We start from the raw sequence: 15,834 nt of genomic DNA on the forward strand, positions 1-15,834 counted from the left end.
GGATGGTGTAATCTGTTGTGAGGCTCCATCCCATCTTCTTGGGAAGGTTGCTCTGTGCATTTCTTCAGGAAATAAGGAACCATGCAGTGAAGTCACAGAGTTTGAGTTTCGTAATAAGACCAATAGTTGCACTTGCTGTAATACTTTGGAAACAGAAGCTGCCAGAAGTCCAGAAGAGCTGTTATTACTAGTTCGATTTGCAGAAGTGCTCATTTCTGCTTCATCAATAAAGGACAACCGCACAGAATCTGGAAGTCACCTTCCAACAGAACAGAAAGAAGATGATGATTCATGGAGCCATATTATAGACTCTCTCCTAGTTGGCAACAGAACTTCATCTGGTACTATTGATTGGCTTCTTCAAGAGCTGCTGAAGGATAAGCTGCAACACTGGCTTTCTTGCAAATCCAATGAAAAAGATGAAGGGGCAGGTTGTTCTTTGTCCCAGAAAGAGCAAGGGGTTATACACATGGCTTCTGGATTGGGTTTCGAGTGGGCCTTGAACCCCATTCTCAGTTGTGGTGTGAATGTTAATTTCCGTGATATCAATGGATTGACTGCCCTTCATTGGGCTGCACGGTTTGGAAGGTAATGGAAAACTGAGCTGTTGATAGTAAGCAATGCTTTAAGGTTTTGAACAAAATATGATTAGTAAAATTTGTTTAGAAACCTTTCCTTTTTCCTTGGAAGAGGAAATACATACCCAAGGAAAGAAACAAGAAGGAGAAATTAAGCCTGTCTTTATATTAGAAATTGATAGGGTAGAATTATTACCCACATGTAATAAAATGCTTCGAATGTCAGAAATTATTGAGCAGGTTTAAGTAATCATGAACATGTATATCAAGCTTAGTCAATCATAGCAAATGCATGGTTTTATTTAAACAACAGAAGTCTTTTCGCACCATGAGAGCTCAGTTAGATTAATTAAATAATGACATTGTGTTCTGTCAAAAACTCAATTTCTTGGGAAGGTCGTTTGAATCAAAGTGTTTATTTAATGGTTTCTCCTGGAGTTTTCTCATTTGACTGTCCTCCATATGATCAATTTTTCTCATGAAAACCTAGATTGGTCTTCTCCATCATCAAATGATCTCAGACCAGATTTGGTCATAAATGATGATCACATCAAGATTAAAAAATTTGCTTTTAGATACCTTTATAAATCAGCTGTTCCATTCTTAATGTTTTGGATGTTGTCACTGAACTATTTTATTCCATGGTAGGGAAAAAATGGTTGCTTCACTTATAGCTGCCGGTGCATCTGCTGGAGCAGTGACAGATCCAAACTCACAAGATCCGAATGGTAAAACTGCTGCATCTATTGCGGCCAGCAATAGCTACAAGGGACTGGCAGGTTATCTTGCGGAGGTAGATCTAACAAGTCATCTGTCATCCCTCACATTGGAAAAGTGTGAAGCTTATCAAGATTCTTGCGAGCTTGAAGCTGAGCTAACTGTCAACAGTGTGTCTAAGAAAAATCTTGAAGCCAGTGACGATGAGGCTTCACTAAAAAATACCTTGGGTGCTGTCAGAAATGCAGCTCAGGCAGCTGCACGGATACAAGCCGCTTTTCGTGCACATTCTTTCAGAAAACGGAAAGAGAGAGAAGCTGCCACCAACACTTATCTAAATGGACATGTCTTTGGTGTAGGTAGCATTGCTGGCAATGTTAGGAGCTCACGTTACAATTCAGCCGCCTTATCAATTCAGAAGAAATATCGAGGTTGGAAAGGTCGCAAAGAGTTCTTAGCTCTGCGCCAAAAAGTTGTAAAGATACAGGTACTAGATGTTATGTTACTATTACATTTTACAAGACATAGAATTCTGAGAACTCTATTTGTGGATATTAGCGCTTTAGATACTTTAAAAAGTGAATAACACTGTTTCTTAGAGAGAGAGAGAGAGAAATAGAGAGAAATAAAAGATATAGCTAGCTAAATAAACATGACATGCACATGCATATATCAAACCACAATAAGAACTATCTATTAACCTCAGATTTTCTATATTTGTTTGGGCAGGCTCATGTGAGGGGTTACCAGGCCCGGAGGCAATACAAGCTAATGATATGGGCAGTTGGAATCTTGGACAAAGTTGTGCTAAGATGGCGGAGAAAAGGAGTTGGTTTGCGAAGTTCTCCACATAAAACAAAGACAAATGAGGAAAGTGATGATGAGGATTTTCTCAAGGCGTACAGGCAAGAAAAAGTACATGCAACAATTGAAAAAGCTTTGGCGCGGGTGCTTTCCATGGCCCATTCTGCGGGTGCTCGTCGGCAATATAATCGCCTGCTTGAGATATATCGTCAAACCAAGGTATATAGGCTAAAAACAAAAAATAAAAATATGGGACTTTGATCCATTCAGTTAATATCTCATTATAGAATAATGCTAACACACTATTTAATACATTTTTCAACACAATCTCTTATTGGTTAAAATTCATTTGGGCTCCAACCATTTTAAATGGGACCCATGGAGTTTGGTGGGACACATGTGAATTTCAACCAATAGAAAAGAGTGTGTTTAAATATGTGTGTTAGAGAGTGTGTTGCTAGCACTCCTCCTTGTTATATTAGTTATGTCACTTTTTTGCATTCAGAAATAAGAAAACGCCAGAAACATACTATTTCATGTATTATTTTTCAGCAAAATATTATTAATAAAACTCCACACTGATTTCGTTAAATAATAGAGTTCATTCTTTGTTAGTGGGACCGGTATGAGATTTTATCCAGTAAAAAAAGTAGGATAAATTAAAAGTGTCTTATAATGCATTGTTAGCATTTCCCATAAAGTAATCCATAATTAGTTAAACAGGCAGAGTTAGCAAACTTGAGAGCTCCTCTGGTTTGAGCAATGCATAACTACTTGTCAATTCTCTTACAGGCTGAACTTGGCAGCAGGAGTGATGATACACTGTTATCAACTACAGTAGAGGAGGCTTGGTATATTGAAGATGATACTTTAAATGCTTGGTATATTGAAGATGATAATTTAAATCAATATCCTTGGGAAACCCTCTAGCTTTCCTCTTCTTATCTCTATCTATTTGGCTTTCTAGCTTGACCGTTTATATAAATGATACTTGTATTTGGAATTGTAGAACAAGCTTTGAGGTTGTAGCTTGTAAATCAGTCTAAGTCGTATATATAGTCATAAACTCATAATGTCGACGGACATTTTTACTTTATTATTATGTACAAAAATGACCTTGAATGCAGGTAGGATAGGGTTTCCAAGTCAGTGGAGTAACTTTCCACTTTATTATTACATATGTTCTTGCTTATCAAAGCATTCATCGCAATTTAAGTGTCTAGTTGAAAAAACTAACTAAATTTATGTAATCATATATCACGAAATCATTAAAAATGAAGTGTTAATAGATTATCTGATAATAGCGTAAAGAATTCTATATCAAGCAAGTAGTAGTAGTAGTAGAAGATTAAAAAAAAAAGGCAAAAGTAAACTATGGATGAATAACTTTTACTCGAGGATTATTATAACCAGCCAAATAATTATTAGCATGTAATAAATATATTTTTTTTTTTATTTCTGATAAATAATGATTTGAGTGCATGGACCAATATATATCAAAGAGTCAACATAACGGTCCCTCATTTGTGACGAGGCACGGGCTCACGAGCACTTTCCCACTCCCAAAGTTAGATTTTTTAAGTGGAAAAGTTGCATAACAAAACTAAAATCCAAGAAGACGCGTCTCTATTGTGGTTGTTTTGTTTTTTTTTATTCAATGAATATAAATAGTTTTGGCGGTGGATAGATGAGAACAAAGTCCTAACAAAATTTGTCTCCGGCGGCGATGGAGCAACATCGGAAACTTGAGCTCATCGACCTTGCAATTCAGAAGCTTATTCACAACAACAGTGACAATAATAATGATAATAGTAATAACCATAACCTTAAAGACCACGAAGCTGAATATCAACATGCTCTCTCCCACCTACTCTCTGTCTCTCAGGTATGCTTACTTTGTCAAACAACAAGACACAACATTATTAATTTGCATGTCAATATGATGTCTCGCATTTTATGTTCAGTTTGCTCAATTTAATTTATTAGCAGTTGGAAATGTCTAAAAGAGATGAAACAGTGAACCAATCCGAAGCATCTAGTCCTTCAGAGCCTGTAGCTTCTGCAATTGAGAAAACAGAAAGTGAAACTGTGGATGGTGGTGGAGGATGCAGGGGAAGTGAAAATGATGATGAGATAATCAAAGAGCTAAAAAAGGTGAAGAAGCAGAATTTTGTGACTCATTGTCTTCTTTCAGTGATGATTGTGCTCACTGTGGCTTGGCAACTATCAGAGGTTTCACTTGTTTTGAAAGTGAAGGATGGAATAAACCACCCCTTTAGATCCTTTGGGAATATGCTTAAAGAGATTGTGAAAGTCTCTGACATCAATGGCCAAGATGCTGATGACAAAGAAAACAATGAATCTCCATCTCTTCCTTCCCTAAAGATTCCTGATATGACTATCAACATGGATGTACCAAATTCTGGAAAGGAATGAAACTTGTCCTTTTTTTTAAATGGTTCATCATTCTCAATTGGTTGAACTTGAAAGTGGTACTGAAAAGTTACCGACGGAAATGACTCTAGAGGAGCATTATAAGCCATTGCTTGTAATGTTCATTCCCATTTCGTGTATGATTTTCTACTGTAGTTGTGTTAATTAGTGAAGATATAAGACAGACACCAGATGATATTTTAAGCATCCCTATATCCTATTATTCTAAGCCACTGAATTATTCGGTACCAGTACTTTTTTTTTTTTTTGACAACCAGCACTTAAAACAACAACTCTAATCCTAACATTTAAGTTGGGTTTTAAAGCAATTTAAAGTGAGTCATGTCACACCACATAAGATTTGACCATTTCAACAAATGTCTCATCTATGCAATCCTTATAAGAATTGCATATAGATCCTACAAAGAAGCGGCATTATTTTTAGATATTAAAAACTTAAAATTTATAGAAGAATGATTCATACACTTGACATCCAATTCACCCCATTCCAACCAAGAAACAAATTAACAATATTTTTAGTTTTTGAGAACAAACTAAAAAAATATTTAGCTTTTAAAAACCAACTAAGAACCACAATTGGAGTTCTTTGATAAGTATGAAATTTAATTTCTTCAAGGTGAGGGTGTTAGCACAATAAGTAGAGAAGGTAATAGTGTGTGATGATTTTGAACCCAAGCCAGAGATTGTAAGGTAAGAATTTAGAAAATAAGTGTTATCCCATTTCATTACAAATTCAAACATATCGTACAATAGATTTTTATCACCACGACTTAGCAGCAACTAAAGCGACAAGGCTAAGAACAACAATGCAATACTTGTCAATATTTTTTATAAAGCTCGGGTTGGCAATCTGATACTTCTAGATTTGAATTGTTCCTTACTTGCTGTGCATAAATTTCAATATTTAAATAGAGAATGAAATAGGTCAAAGAGGGATAACCAAGCAATCATACTTGTGCTCGCCAGACATCACGGAAAACCAACAATTGAATCAGTGGTGCATAAAATCAAATACTCCTCCAGCATAATAAAAATATTGATACACGCATAAACCAAATTTTAGATGTAAATTGAATGGGATGTTTGGAGCCCATACATTGAAGTTTTCAACCCACAATATTCATTGATCTTTAACAATTTTTCTTTCAAAGAGTTTTAAACACAAAATTCTAAACAGGAGGCACACGATTAAGAATTAACACAAAACAAAAGAACCCATTTTTAATTAAAAATGTCTGAAGCAAAACAGCTGCAGGCAAACTTCTACATTCAACAGTCTATCTTCTTCTTCATGCATAATTCAGACGGAATATGTCATTCAACACATAATAGCTTCCTTGTGGTGTTGGTATCAAATGAAACATCTGCGAACAAAAAAAATTGTTCAGTTCACTCATCACAAATGAGAATGAGAGCAGGATTAAGATAATTAATAGTATATGAGAAGACAAAGTAGAGCATGGAAGAAATGATACTGATGCCTCTACAACAATCCCAATTCTATATGGACAAAAGTAAATGCAATAAAAGACCACCTTCCTCTATTACCGAAATTTGGTCCTTCTCTATGGTTACATAAAAAACAATAACAATATGAAAAATACTCTAAAATTGGAAAATTCACTCTAATCATGAATTAGTGGCAATAACCCTAATGCCTGTTGTCCAACCACACAGACGATTTTCTTATAACAGCTGGAAGTTTATGCAGTAGTTAATCATTTTGTTATTTCACCTTTTCCTACTTAAACCATGTTCTTCTCTAACTCAATCTCATATTTTGATGTCTAGAGGACCATTAATCAGGGTGCCTCGACAAGTTCTCCAACATTTGGCATTAGCTTGCTTCGTGATAAAAGGGATGGACTTTTCCATAGGCAAGTGAAGTGAGTACATAGATACTCCACTTAGATTTCAACAATTTATACAACTATGATAGTGATGCTTAAATCTGAGTGAAGTGCTAAGAAGGCACATGCCTACCCAAGAACCATTAAACATCTATTAATATTAGACTTTGGCGAACAAATCAAAGCATTAAAGGCACATTTTTCAAGGCATGGTGACATTGAGATTTGAGAACAACTTAACACAAACAGGACCACAAGCAGCATCCCCTACCCCACCCAAGACAATAAATGTTCAATATCATGTAATAGGTAGCCTAGAGAAATCAATATGATAGAGAGAGGAATCTCCATGGAATAAATGTCCATCAAAACTCAATTTACACTTAGAAGACCACTTCATTTAAACAAAGCAAAATCCATGTCAGTGATGTTGAAAAGCGGCTATTGCAGCGCTATAGCACTATGGCATAGAGAAATTTGAATAGGATACAGGGGTGTTATAACACTGTTGCATAAAAGAATTTGACCAAACCACTATTTGTGGTGATCTGTAATTGACAACACTGATCCATCCTAATAATAAGTACAAAATATAACAAGTCCAAAATCATCCATCAGTCAAGTTAACAAAGAATGAAATTTTACAGAAAATTATTAAAAAAAACGAGGAATCCAAGTATAATCACGCAAAAACAAACCACAGAAAGATCCACAAAAAGAAAACAAAACAAGTAATAAAATAGAGATCGAGCAATTAAGAGGTAATAAAAATAAAAAAATAAAACCCTAGAGAGAGAGAGAGAGAGAGAGACCTGACTGAACTTAAGGGCATGTTGTTCGCCGGCGAGCTGGAGATTACCACTGACGAAGACGAGCATGCCAGCGTTGACACCAGAAGGTTGACAATCAACGGTGGTGATGGAGTGATGGCACTGCTGGAAAGGGAGAGTGGTGAGTTTGGCGACAATATTCTGAGAACCTTGAATCTTCTGACCTTCGAAGGAAAGCATAGAACCTTCTTGATAGAGATTGGCGAGACCGGAACGGTTGGTGTCAAAGGTAGTGTAGTAGTGCTCAACGAATGCCTTTGCCAACGCGTCTGGATCCATCTTTCCACTCACTCGCCGCCGCAAACCTCTTTTTCTTTTTTCTTTTGCTTCACTCTCACGCACTCCCCTTCTTAATATAAATATGCCTTCTCTTCTCTCCCCGTTCCCTTTTTTTACCTTTTTACCCCTTTCGCTCCTCACTTCAAACAACCCTTTATTGTTAGGTTTACTTCAATAATTCTAATTATTTTTAAAACTTATAATAAACAAATCAAAACTACTAAAACATATATTTTGGTTAATTATTTTTTTACTTTATTTTAGTTCTCTAGTTATTTTTTTTTATAGTTAAATTAGTTCTATATGTTAATTTAGATTAAACAATGTTAAAGTTTTATCATATCATTCATCTCAGTTATTTTCTAACTCAAATTCATAATTTTTTTTTTTATCTTGTGTGAATCAACAATTTTATTATTTAATTTTTTTAAAATATTTTTTAAAATAAAAATTAATAAATTCATCGTCTTCATCATCCAAATCAAGAAATTCACCCTCCAATCCAAATAATTCAAAAATTCATCAAATCTATACTTTTTGAACTCAGCATCAAATCTAGAAAGAAAAAAATTCATCTAACCCAAACACAATCAGAGTTCGCGTCTAATCAATGTAGAACATGAAATTCAAACACAGTCTTAAAATAAATAAAAAAGTTCGTAAGTCAAGCACCCATAGATAAAAACATATTTGAAAACAATTTTATGTGATAATTGCAACATATACATAAAAAAGCAAATCTACCTACGGCCAAAGGCCAATAAAAAATAGAAAAATATCAAATCAAAACACTTTGAATCCATAAAATTAAAAAAAAAATTATAAAATGATCTTAAAGCGATATGAATTGAGTAATTAAAAGATAAAACATAAATTGGTGAGAGTATTGAGTCTTCGTGAATTAAGGAAAAAATAAATAAATTTTTTATGTTTACGAATTTGAAATGTTATAGATTTGACTTTGAGTTATGGATTTGAAATGTTATGTTTGAAGATAATGAATTTTTTAGATTTTTAGATAAAAAAAAGTATTAAAGATTAATAGATTTATGAGTTTGAAGATGAGTGAAATGAAGAAGATAACAAAAGTCAATGTTTTTTTTAATAGATATTAACTGAAATTACCAACTTAACTAACAAAAATATAGTTAAATAATTAAAACAGAATAAAAATTAATTAAATGACTCAAATAAAATCAGAAAATAAATTAAAAAACTAAAAAAATAATTTAATTATATTTAAAGTAAATCAAATCGAGTACTTTTTTAATTAATTTTATTAAATTAAAATATATCAAATTAAATTAAACTATCCGGATTTATTCCAAAAATCGAGCAACATACCTTCTCCCATTCTTCATAATAATAATATTATTATTTGTAATTTCCATTAGATCTTGGATGTAGGATAGAAAAAAAAACAAAATATAAACCCATTATACCAACAAGTAGAAAAATTAGTTGCTAAAAAAAACGAGAACCCATTGTTAAAGGACATAATTTCGATTAAAGATAATATTGCAGTAGAAAATATTTTGAAGTAGAAGAAAAAAATCGTCGACAGCAGGGTTCGAACCTGCGCGGGCGAAGCCCAACAGATTTCAAGTCTGTCTCCTTAACCACTCGGACATATCGACTTCTTGAAATATATGTACTTGTATATTTATTTGTAGCATGTTTATAAGTGTAGAACATCCAAACAACATAAACAAAATAATAAAAATCAAACGCTGTCGGCAAACTCTGATGTCCATAATCACGAGCAATGCTAAAAATTCGTACATATTGGTGACGAATAATGACGTGGATGTTTAATAGTATTGCTTAAAATAAATATTCGTATCTTTCACAAAAAAAATGGTAAAGTAATAAAAAAAGAACAGCAATGCTGTACAATAACGAAAGCTAATATTTTAAGTTATAAAACTAAACGTACACTAAGTAAATTTAAATAGTAAAACTAATTAAAAAGAATAACACATTATTTATTTAACATTTTTCATAGTAAAACATATATAGAGTTTTGAATAATTCAGCCACGTCTCTAAAGTATCACGTCCTAAAAAATATTCTGATAAGAATTTCATGATTCTACAATCCACGTTACACTAGGAATTGCAAAAGCTGTTGAATTATAACAAAAAATTAAGAAAGTTCAAAATTGATTTATTTTCTATCCTTCTTCAAAACTTTATTTAGTAAACTGGTGGCCTAAAGTGTATTCTGTCTGAACACTAACCTGTTTTATTTCATTTTATTATTTAAAAATGAACAAGCTAGAATGCATATCAAACAGATCCAGAGCTGAAAATGTACAAATCGGGCAAAAAAATGGTGGATCACTCAAATAAATATAATTTTACAGCGCGTGAATGGCAAATGATGAAACTCCCTTGATTATTGTAATTCACATTTACATGGACTATTGATGAAACTTTGGCACCTATGTCACCAACAACCTAATTTCCTTTCTCTCTATGGACTCAATTCAATCAATCTCTTATACACATACTTACATACATTAATATGAATACACATGAGTAAAAGGTTATTGGAGTAATGTGAGTAGTAGTAATAATATTACATGCGGAAGGAAGAGGGTCTTCAAATTCCTCCTCAATCATTTCCAATTGGTACTTAGAGTGAATTTGCGTATAAGAATCAATGAGACTTTTGATACCCTAACTAACAACCATTCAAAACTCAATTTCAACTTCCAACCAATCAAACTTTGCTCCAATGTACATTCCCTGCATAGATCGCGCAATGTTGATTAATATAAAATGAATATATCATTAAGAGATAAGTGTTGAATTGAACTTAATGTGAGCAGAGGAGATTTCTGAACCTATATATTCACATCTATGACCTAACGAGTAGGTGCTGGTGCTGGTGCTTCCACTGTTTGTGGTTTAGAACAGCATTGTATTTTTCTTTCTCAAGAAGATTGGAAAAACTTTGAAACCTCTCTATAAAGTTGTTCAGCTTCAAATGGTTTTGAAACATATCCATCCATTCCACGCTTTAAGCATTCTTCATGTGTAGCTTGGATCACGTCTGCGGTCATAGCCAAAATTGGTAGATGAAACTTTGAATTGTTCACACTCCTTTCAATCTCTCTAATTCGGCTTGTAGCTTCAAACCTGTTGGAAAATTGTTGTGTAAAATTGTTACTGTTATTTTATACATTCGAAGATTGTTTTCAATGTAATTCCTCTAATCTTTAATTAGACGGATTGTATTCTAACTTTACCAAATAGGTTCTAAGTCAAAATGTGAATCGTCTAATCAAAGATTGAATTGTTCAACTTGACAAAAATGTGAATGTTTTGCATACATTTCAAATTTAATTTCAGACCATAATTATCGAAGACTTTAGAAAGAAAGAATTGATGCTGCATACCCATCCATTTCAGGCATTTGAACATCCATGAAACAAGCATCAAACTGATGAGGTTGCTTCAGCATAGAGATGGCATCTTTTCCACTGCTTACACAAACCACTTCAGCTCCATACTTTTTCAAAGCACCAGCCGCTACCGTGCGGTTCACGCTATTGTCATCAACAATAAGAATCTTTCTCCCAGAAAGAAGATGGTGGAGCGACAAACCCTGGTGTTCTCCGTTTCGAGGATTTCCCTTGTTCCCAACACCCATAGCTCTTTGTAATGAAGCAGCTAGCATACTTGCTCTCAAAGGTTTCGTGATGGTTGGATTATGAACACTTGATGTCACAGAACTTGATCTTAAAGAACTACTAGAATTAACAAGAATGAATAGCTTTGGAGGAACCACATTATCAACTTCAATTTTCCTAATGTTATTCACAAAGTTTGATGAAATGCTTGAGTCTTTTTCCCAAACCTCTTGTTCAATAAGGATCATATTGATAACTACATTCTTATTGGATATGAAGGACAAACCTCGCTTCAAATCCGAAACTATTTCAACACGAATGCCAAGCCGTTGGATGTGATACCTCGACACTTCAGCTCGAACGGCCCGCGGGTCGATAACTAGTGCAGCCATTCCATGAAAATCTGAAAATGCAGGGTGAGGTTGGTTGTTGATTTGCTGAGTTTTAAACTCATTTGAATGAGGACATGCATTGGTGAACATAGCTGTAAATGTGAAAGTGCTTCCGATCTTCGGTTCACTGACAAATCCAATTTCTCCATTCATGAGGCCAACCAAACACTTGCTAATGCTTAGACCAATTCCAGTTCCACCGTGTTTTTTCGACATAGATGAGCCTACCTGCATGAATGGAATGAATATCATCGACTGAGCCTCTAGAGGAATACCTTCGCCTGTATCTTCGACCGATACAATCAAATTGACGAGATCATTGGAGGAGGATGAGAAAGAGCCGAGAAGTCCCTCGTTACTGAAAGCTCGGAATCCTTCCCAGCTGCGGCGACCATCAGCAACTGGTAAACCACTTAATGTACCTTCTATATCTTTTGAAGTGGATTCTCTCTCGACTTCTATTGAATGAAAAACCTCCTCAACAAGATGGATAGTTACAAAGATGTGTCCTTTGTCTGTGAACTGCCAAATATAATTCAGTTTTCATGTGAAAAATACATCTCACTTTTGCTTTATAGATAATCATAAATCATTATTGGCTTTGGCTAGAAAATGAGACTATTATGACTACCTTAATTGAGTTACCCATGAGATTTGTAATTATTTGTCGAAACCGTCCTGGGTCGCCTATAAGTTGTTCAGGGACCTGATCCGAAACATAAACTGCCAACTTTGCTCCAAAAAAAGAATAAAACCAAACATGAAAAGCATGTTAAGTTATGATTATGAAAATTTCAACATGGCATATTAAGGGACTTAAAAGAATAGACAGATATATTACCTCTACTCCTTTTCCTTGAGATTTCTCAGAAAAAAGTGACAATACATCATCCATAATTGCACGTATATCGAACAGCACAGCCTCGAGCTTTAACTTACCAGATTTAATTTTTGCCTGGTCCAAAACTTCATTTATAATTGACACCAGAGCTTTTCCACTGCCTTGTGCAGTTCTGACATATTCCTGTTGGGTTACATCTAGATCAGTGTCCATGAGCATATTCATCATCCCTGAAAATCCAATTTACTAGCACGGTTATGGATGAAAAAACCTTTCCTTTTTTTGATATGTATACAATTAAAAGCTATGTTTACAACTCACCTAAAACACCATTCATTGGAGTTCTGATCTCGTGCGAAACAGTAGCAAGGAACTGCAGCGTTGATAATTGATTCAGACATATGTTTGGTATATAACTTAAGCCAGAATAATAGTAAAAATTGTAAGTGACAACAAAAACCACATACCTGGGATTTAGCAACATCAGCTTCCTCAGCTAGTTTTTTAAGCTCCGTCATCTTGCGACAATCCTCCTCTACTTTGGCAATTCGATTTACAGTTGCATGAAATATATGTCCAACAAGGAGTGCAATAATAAGGATGCCAATTGATGTAGTTATCGCCAACCATGGCCATGGTGGTTTCTGTTTGAACCTGTGTCAGCATCAAACTTAAAATATCATAACAGTTCGATCAATCAATGCTAACAGACTATGAACAGAATTTTAAGGACAGAGATTTATTTGATGAAAAAGAGAGCGTTCAGCTGCATATCTCTTACCTGCAGTGCATCTCATGCTTCCTGAAAGGATCTCCAAAGTTAAGATGGCTGACATGATAGAACACATCACCAGATTCATTTGAACCATACATGGGAATTGGGTGGGTATGATTAGTTGTGTCATACACATTAACAATCACAGTTTGCTTGCTAGCAAGCTGCTGAAGCAATTTCTCCACTAATGACTCTATTTCAAACACCCCACCAAGATACCTGCATAGAAGTGCGTACAAACATTAGAATGCTTCCCCCTAACATTAACCATGTTCATGAATTGTTTACTATGAAACACTGACACAGACTAGTAATAATCTGAAAAAATTGATGTGTGTGACACCAAACACACCTTTAATCTAAAGTGTTAGTGCTTCATAGCTCGAAACTCTTAACTACCAAAAGGGAATGAGCTAAATTATGTCATGATTAACAAATTCAAAAACTTATACACACCCATCAGTAGCTTCAATCCTTTCATTTGGGGTAGCATTTGATGGAAGATCTGTCTTGTAGACAGCAAATGTGAGGATAACCCCTAAACGGTTTGTCTTCAACAGCCTGAAAGGGGCAGTTAAAACTCCTTTACCAGATTCTCTTGCACGCAACACATTTTCACGGTCTTCCTGTTGATGACCAAGTCAACAAAAAATGACTAGTACAAAACTATAATTAACTCCACATTTCAAATTTCACAAGAAACCTACCTTTCCAGAAAGAACATCAATAGATATAACATGTGAAATTGTATCCTGTGCAAAGATGACAGGAGCATATTCCTCATGGATAGGTGATGGTTCCAATGCATCAGGTACATAGTCGTCTTCGTGAACCGGATTCTGCTCCAAAGTATCCATTCTCTTAATTGTCCACCCTTGTTGCTTCTCAAATTGTTCCCTTTCAGAATGAAGCGCCCTTACAGCATATGCAACACCACTTGTAAGTGGCCTCTCAAAAGCTGTTCTTTCTGTATACTTTGCAAATGTTCTCTGCGTATTTTACAAGTTATTATTATGTTCATTTGTTAACATCACACTACTCATCTCAGCTTATAAGAAAAAATGATACATTTACTTCATTTCTATTCAAAAACAAATTCAGATGGTGGTGGCCAATTAAGATATAGTGACACTGTTTGGATCAACAGCTTAATTAAGCACTAATAGCATAAGTACTTTGTATAAACTATTTCTATAACAAAACGATAAACAAGGTCAAACTGGTTCCACATAAGCTATAAACTGTTTTCATAAATTTTCATGAGAGTTTATGGCAATAAGCTGAAAAGAGCTTATGGCATGGTTGTGTTCATATGCTTTCTTAAAGAGTCTCAAAAGTGTTTATACAATTAGATGAGCTCAGATAAGTCAATTCAAACTCACAAGTGTTTATGTCAATAGATAAGTTCAAATAAGTCAATCCAATCACTCAACAGCTCCATAGGATATATCAAAGTACATAATAAATGAAGACTTAAAACTTGAAAATCAGAATGAATTACAGATAAAGCTGCTACATAGTTCACAATTGAATTAGATCCTGATTTGAAACACAGTGAGAGAGATTAGGTACCTGATCAATGGCAGAGGGGTTCTTAGCATGATGAAAAGTTGAGATCAAGATAGACATAGCTTGAATATGATTCATACTAACATTAAACTGGTCCTGTAACATTCTAGCTCTTTCATCACACATACTAGCCAAAGTCTCTTTCCTCTTCTCAGTAGCTTGTAAGCTCATACAACAGAAGATCCACAAAGATACTATGCACCAACCCAAAACCCATGTCAGCAATAATTTCCTCCACAAAGTTCCCCTAACTTTCTTAGACCCAATACAGTGATAGTAGTGCTGATGGATTTTACATGTGCTGCACAAGATCTTTTCCCACCATTTGAGCCACATCTTTCCACCATCTCCTAAAAAACCCATCTTGGTGGTGTCCATGCTATTGAACCAGTTGATGTAAATGACAGATATAATCCAGCAACATAGCACTAAAAGTAGATGCCCCACCTTAAGACCAAATCCAATTACATGGAGCAAACTCATTAAGAACAGTAACCAACACAAGTTAACTAGTAACACTGTCAAATCCACAGAATCTTCTTCACAAACTTCCAAACAAAGGCTACTTCACTAAACTAAAAAGTTGTGAACTTGTAAGAGATAGAAGAAGCTCAATAAATGAAACCACCTTCAAATTCTTTGAAAAATAAACTAGATTTCAAAGGTGAATAGAAAAGAAACATGAGACACGACCAAGTTTTATGACAAAGATGCTATCTTATCCAACCAAATAAAAAAAAAATAAAACTTCAACTTCAGAATGAAAACAGGCACTAGAATATTATGAAATTTTACACGCCTTTAAAAGAATCAAAGAATAAGTCTTGAGTTTCTAATTCCAAAAACATTAATTGATACTTCTTGTTATCTTGTCAGCCACCAGCTAACTACTAACCAAGAAGTGGAACAAAAAAGGAGGGGCCAAAAACAAACCTATAAAGATTCGTTTTTTAGCTACCAAATCAGATGTTATCATCACACAGTTAACAAAAACCAAATTTTGCAGTGTGTTTCTCAGCTCAGGTTTTGTAAAAACCAAACAACAGAAACAACAAGCAAGAAGAGAGTGTTCAAGTTTTAAAAGCTGCTTTTTTTTTTTTTTTTTTTT

At 34.5% G+C, this 15,834-nt stretch overlaps 4 protein-coding genes and 1 non-coding gene across 6 annotated transcripts in view; 2 read left to right on the forward strand and 3 right to left on the reverse strand.

Annotated features, from left to right (window-relative positions):
• Positions 1-3,309, forward strand: part of LOC101503411 (calmodulin-binding transcription activator 4-like) — a 9,463-nt gene extending 6,154 nt beyond the window's left edge. Inside the window, exons 11-14 of the mRNA XM_012716363.3 lie at positions 2-588; positions 1,227-1,782; positions 2,025-2,318; positions 2,892-3,309. Of these exons, the coding sequence (XP_012571817.1) occupies positions 2-588; positions 1,227-1,782; positions 2,025-2,318; positions 2,892-3,029 (1,575 nt within the window). The 3' untranslated portion in view covers positions 3,030-3,309. The remainder of the gene's footprint in view (position 1; positions 589-1,226; positions 1,783-2,024; positions 2,319-2,891) is intronic.
• A 310-nt stretch (positions 3,310-3,619) lies between these two features.
• LOC101503749 (uncharacterized) lies at positions 3,620-4,780 on the forward strand. Of its 2 annotated transcripts, none has more exons than XM_004502223.4 (2): positions 3,620-3,984; positions 4,086-4,780. In XM_004502223.4, the coding sequence occupies exons 1-2, from the start codon at positions 3,826-3,828 to the stop codon at positions 4,533-4,535; spliced, it is 609 nt and encodes a 202-aa protein (XP_004502280.1). In that variant the 5' UTR covers positions 3,620-3,825; the 3' UTR covers positions 4,536-4,780. The 2 variants fall into 2 exon arrangements, with proteins under 2 accessions (XP_004502280.1, XP_004502281.1); XM_004502224.4 differs by having other exon boundaries at positions 3,621-3,984; positions 4,089-4,780.
• An 870-nt stretch (positions 4,781-5,650) lies between these two features.
• LOC101504278 (nuclear transport factor 2B-like) lies at positions 5,651-7,600 on the reverse strand. The gene is made up of 2 exons (XM_004502225.4): positions 7,216-7,600; positions 5,651-5,917 (listed from the first exon to the last, which is right to left on the reverse strand). Exons 1-2 carry the CDS (start codon positions 7,510-7,512, stop codon positions 5,843-5,845), a joined length of 372 nt encoding a protein of 123 aa, XP_004502282.1. The 5' UTR covers positions 7,513-7,600; the 3' UTR covers positions 5,651-5,842.
• Positions 7,601-9,067: 1,467 nt separating this feature from the next.
• TRNAS-UGA (transfer RNA serine (anticodon UGA)) lies at positions 9,068-9,149 on the reverse strand. The gene has a single exon. It is a non-coding gene; the product is annotated as a tRNA-Ser (tRNA).
• A 736-nt stretch (positions 9,150-9,885) lies between these two features.
• Positions 9,886-15,828, reverse strand: LOC101504610 (histidine kinase 3). The gene is made up of 11 exons (XM_012716370.3): positions 14,730-15,828; positions 13,865-14,146; positions 13,614-13,783; positions 13,164-13,376; positions 12,850-13,036; positions 12,704-12,755; positions 12,383-12,612; positions 12,173-12,271; positions 10,916-12,063; positions 10,361-10,655; positions 9,886-10,262 (listed from the first exon to the last, which is right to left on the reverse strand). Exons 1-10 carry the CDS (start codon positions 15,207-15,209, stop codon positions 10,451-10,453), a joined length of 3,066 nt encoding a protein of 1,021 aa, XP_012571824.1. The 5' UTR covers positions 15,210-15,828; the 3' UTR covers positions 9,886-10,262; positions 10,361-10,450.
• Positions 15,829-15,834: the final 6 nt, after the last annotated feature.

This window comes from Cicer arietinum, chromosome 5 (assembly GCF_000331145.2).
Source record: "Cicer arietinum cultivar CDC Frontier isolate Library 1 chromosome 5, Cicar.CDCFrontier_v2.0, whole genome shotgun sequence".
Taxonomy (NCBI): Eukaryota; Viridiplantae; Streptophyta; class Magnoliopsida; order Fabales; family Fabaceae; genus Cicer; species Cicer arietinum.

Coding starts and splice junctions, on each gene's coding strand:
- LOC101503749 (XM_004502223.4), top strand. CDS start 3,826: ATGGAGCAACATCGGAAACTTGAGCTCATCGACCTTGCAATTCAGAAG. Junction 3,985..4,085: donor ACCTACTCTCTGTCTCTCAG/GTATGCTTACTT, acceptor TTAATTTATTAG/CAGTTGGAAATGTCTAAAAG.
- LOC101504278 (XM_004502225.4), bottom strand. CDS start 7,512: ATGGATCCAGACGCGTTGGCAAAGGCATTCGTTGAGCACTACTACACT. Junction 5,918..7,215: donor ATGCCCTTAAGTTCAGTCAG/GTCTCTCTCTCT, acceptor TTTTGTTCGCAG/ATGTTTCATTTGATACCAAC.
- LOC101504610 (XM_012716370.3), bottom strand. CDS start 15,209: ATGAGTTTGCTCCATGTAATTGGATTTGGTCTTAAGGTGGGGCATCTA. Junction 13,784..13,864: donor TTGATGTTCTTTCTGGAAAG/GTAGGTTTCTTG, acceptor GGTCATCAACAG/GAAGACCGTGAAAATGTGTT. Junction 12,613..12,703: donor TCCAATGAATGGTGTTTTAG/GTGAGTTGTAAA, acceptor TTGGATTTTCAG/GGATGATGAATATGCTCATG.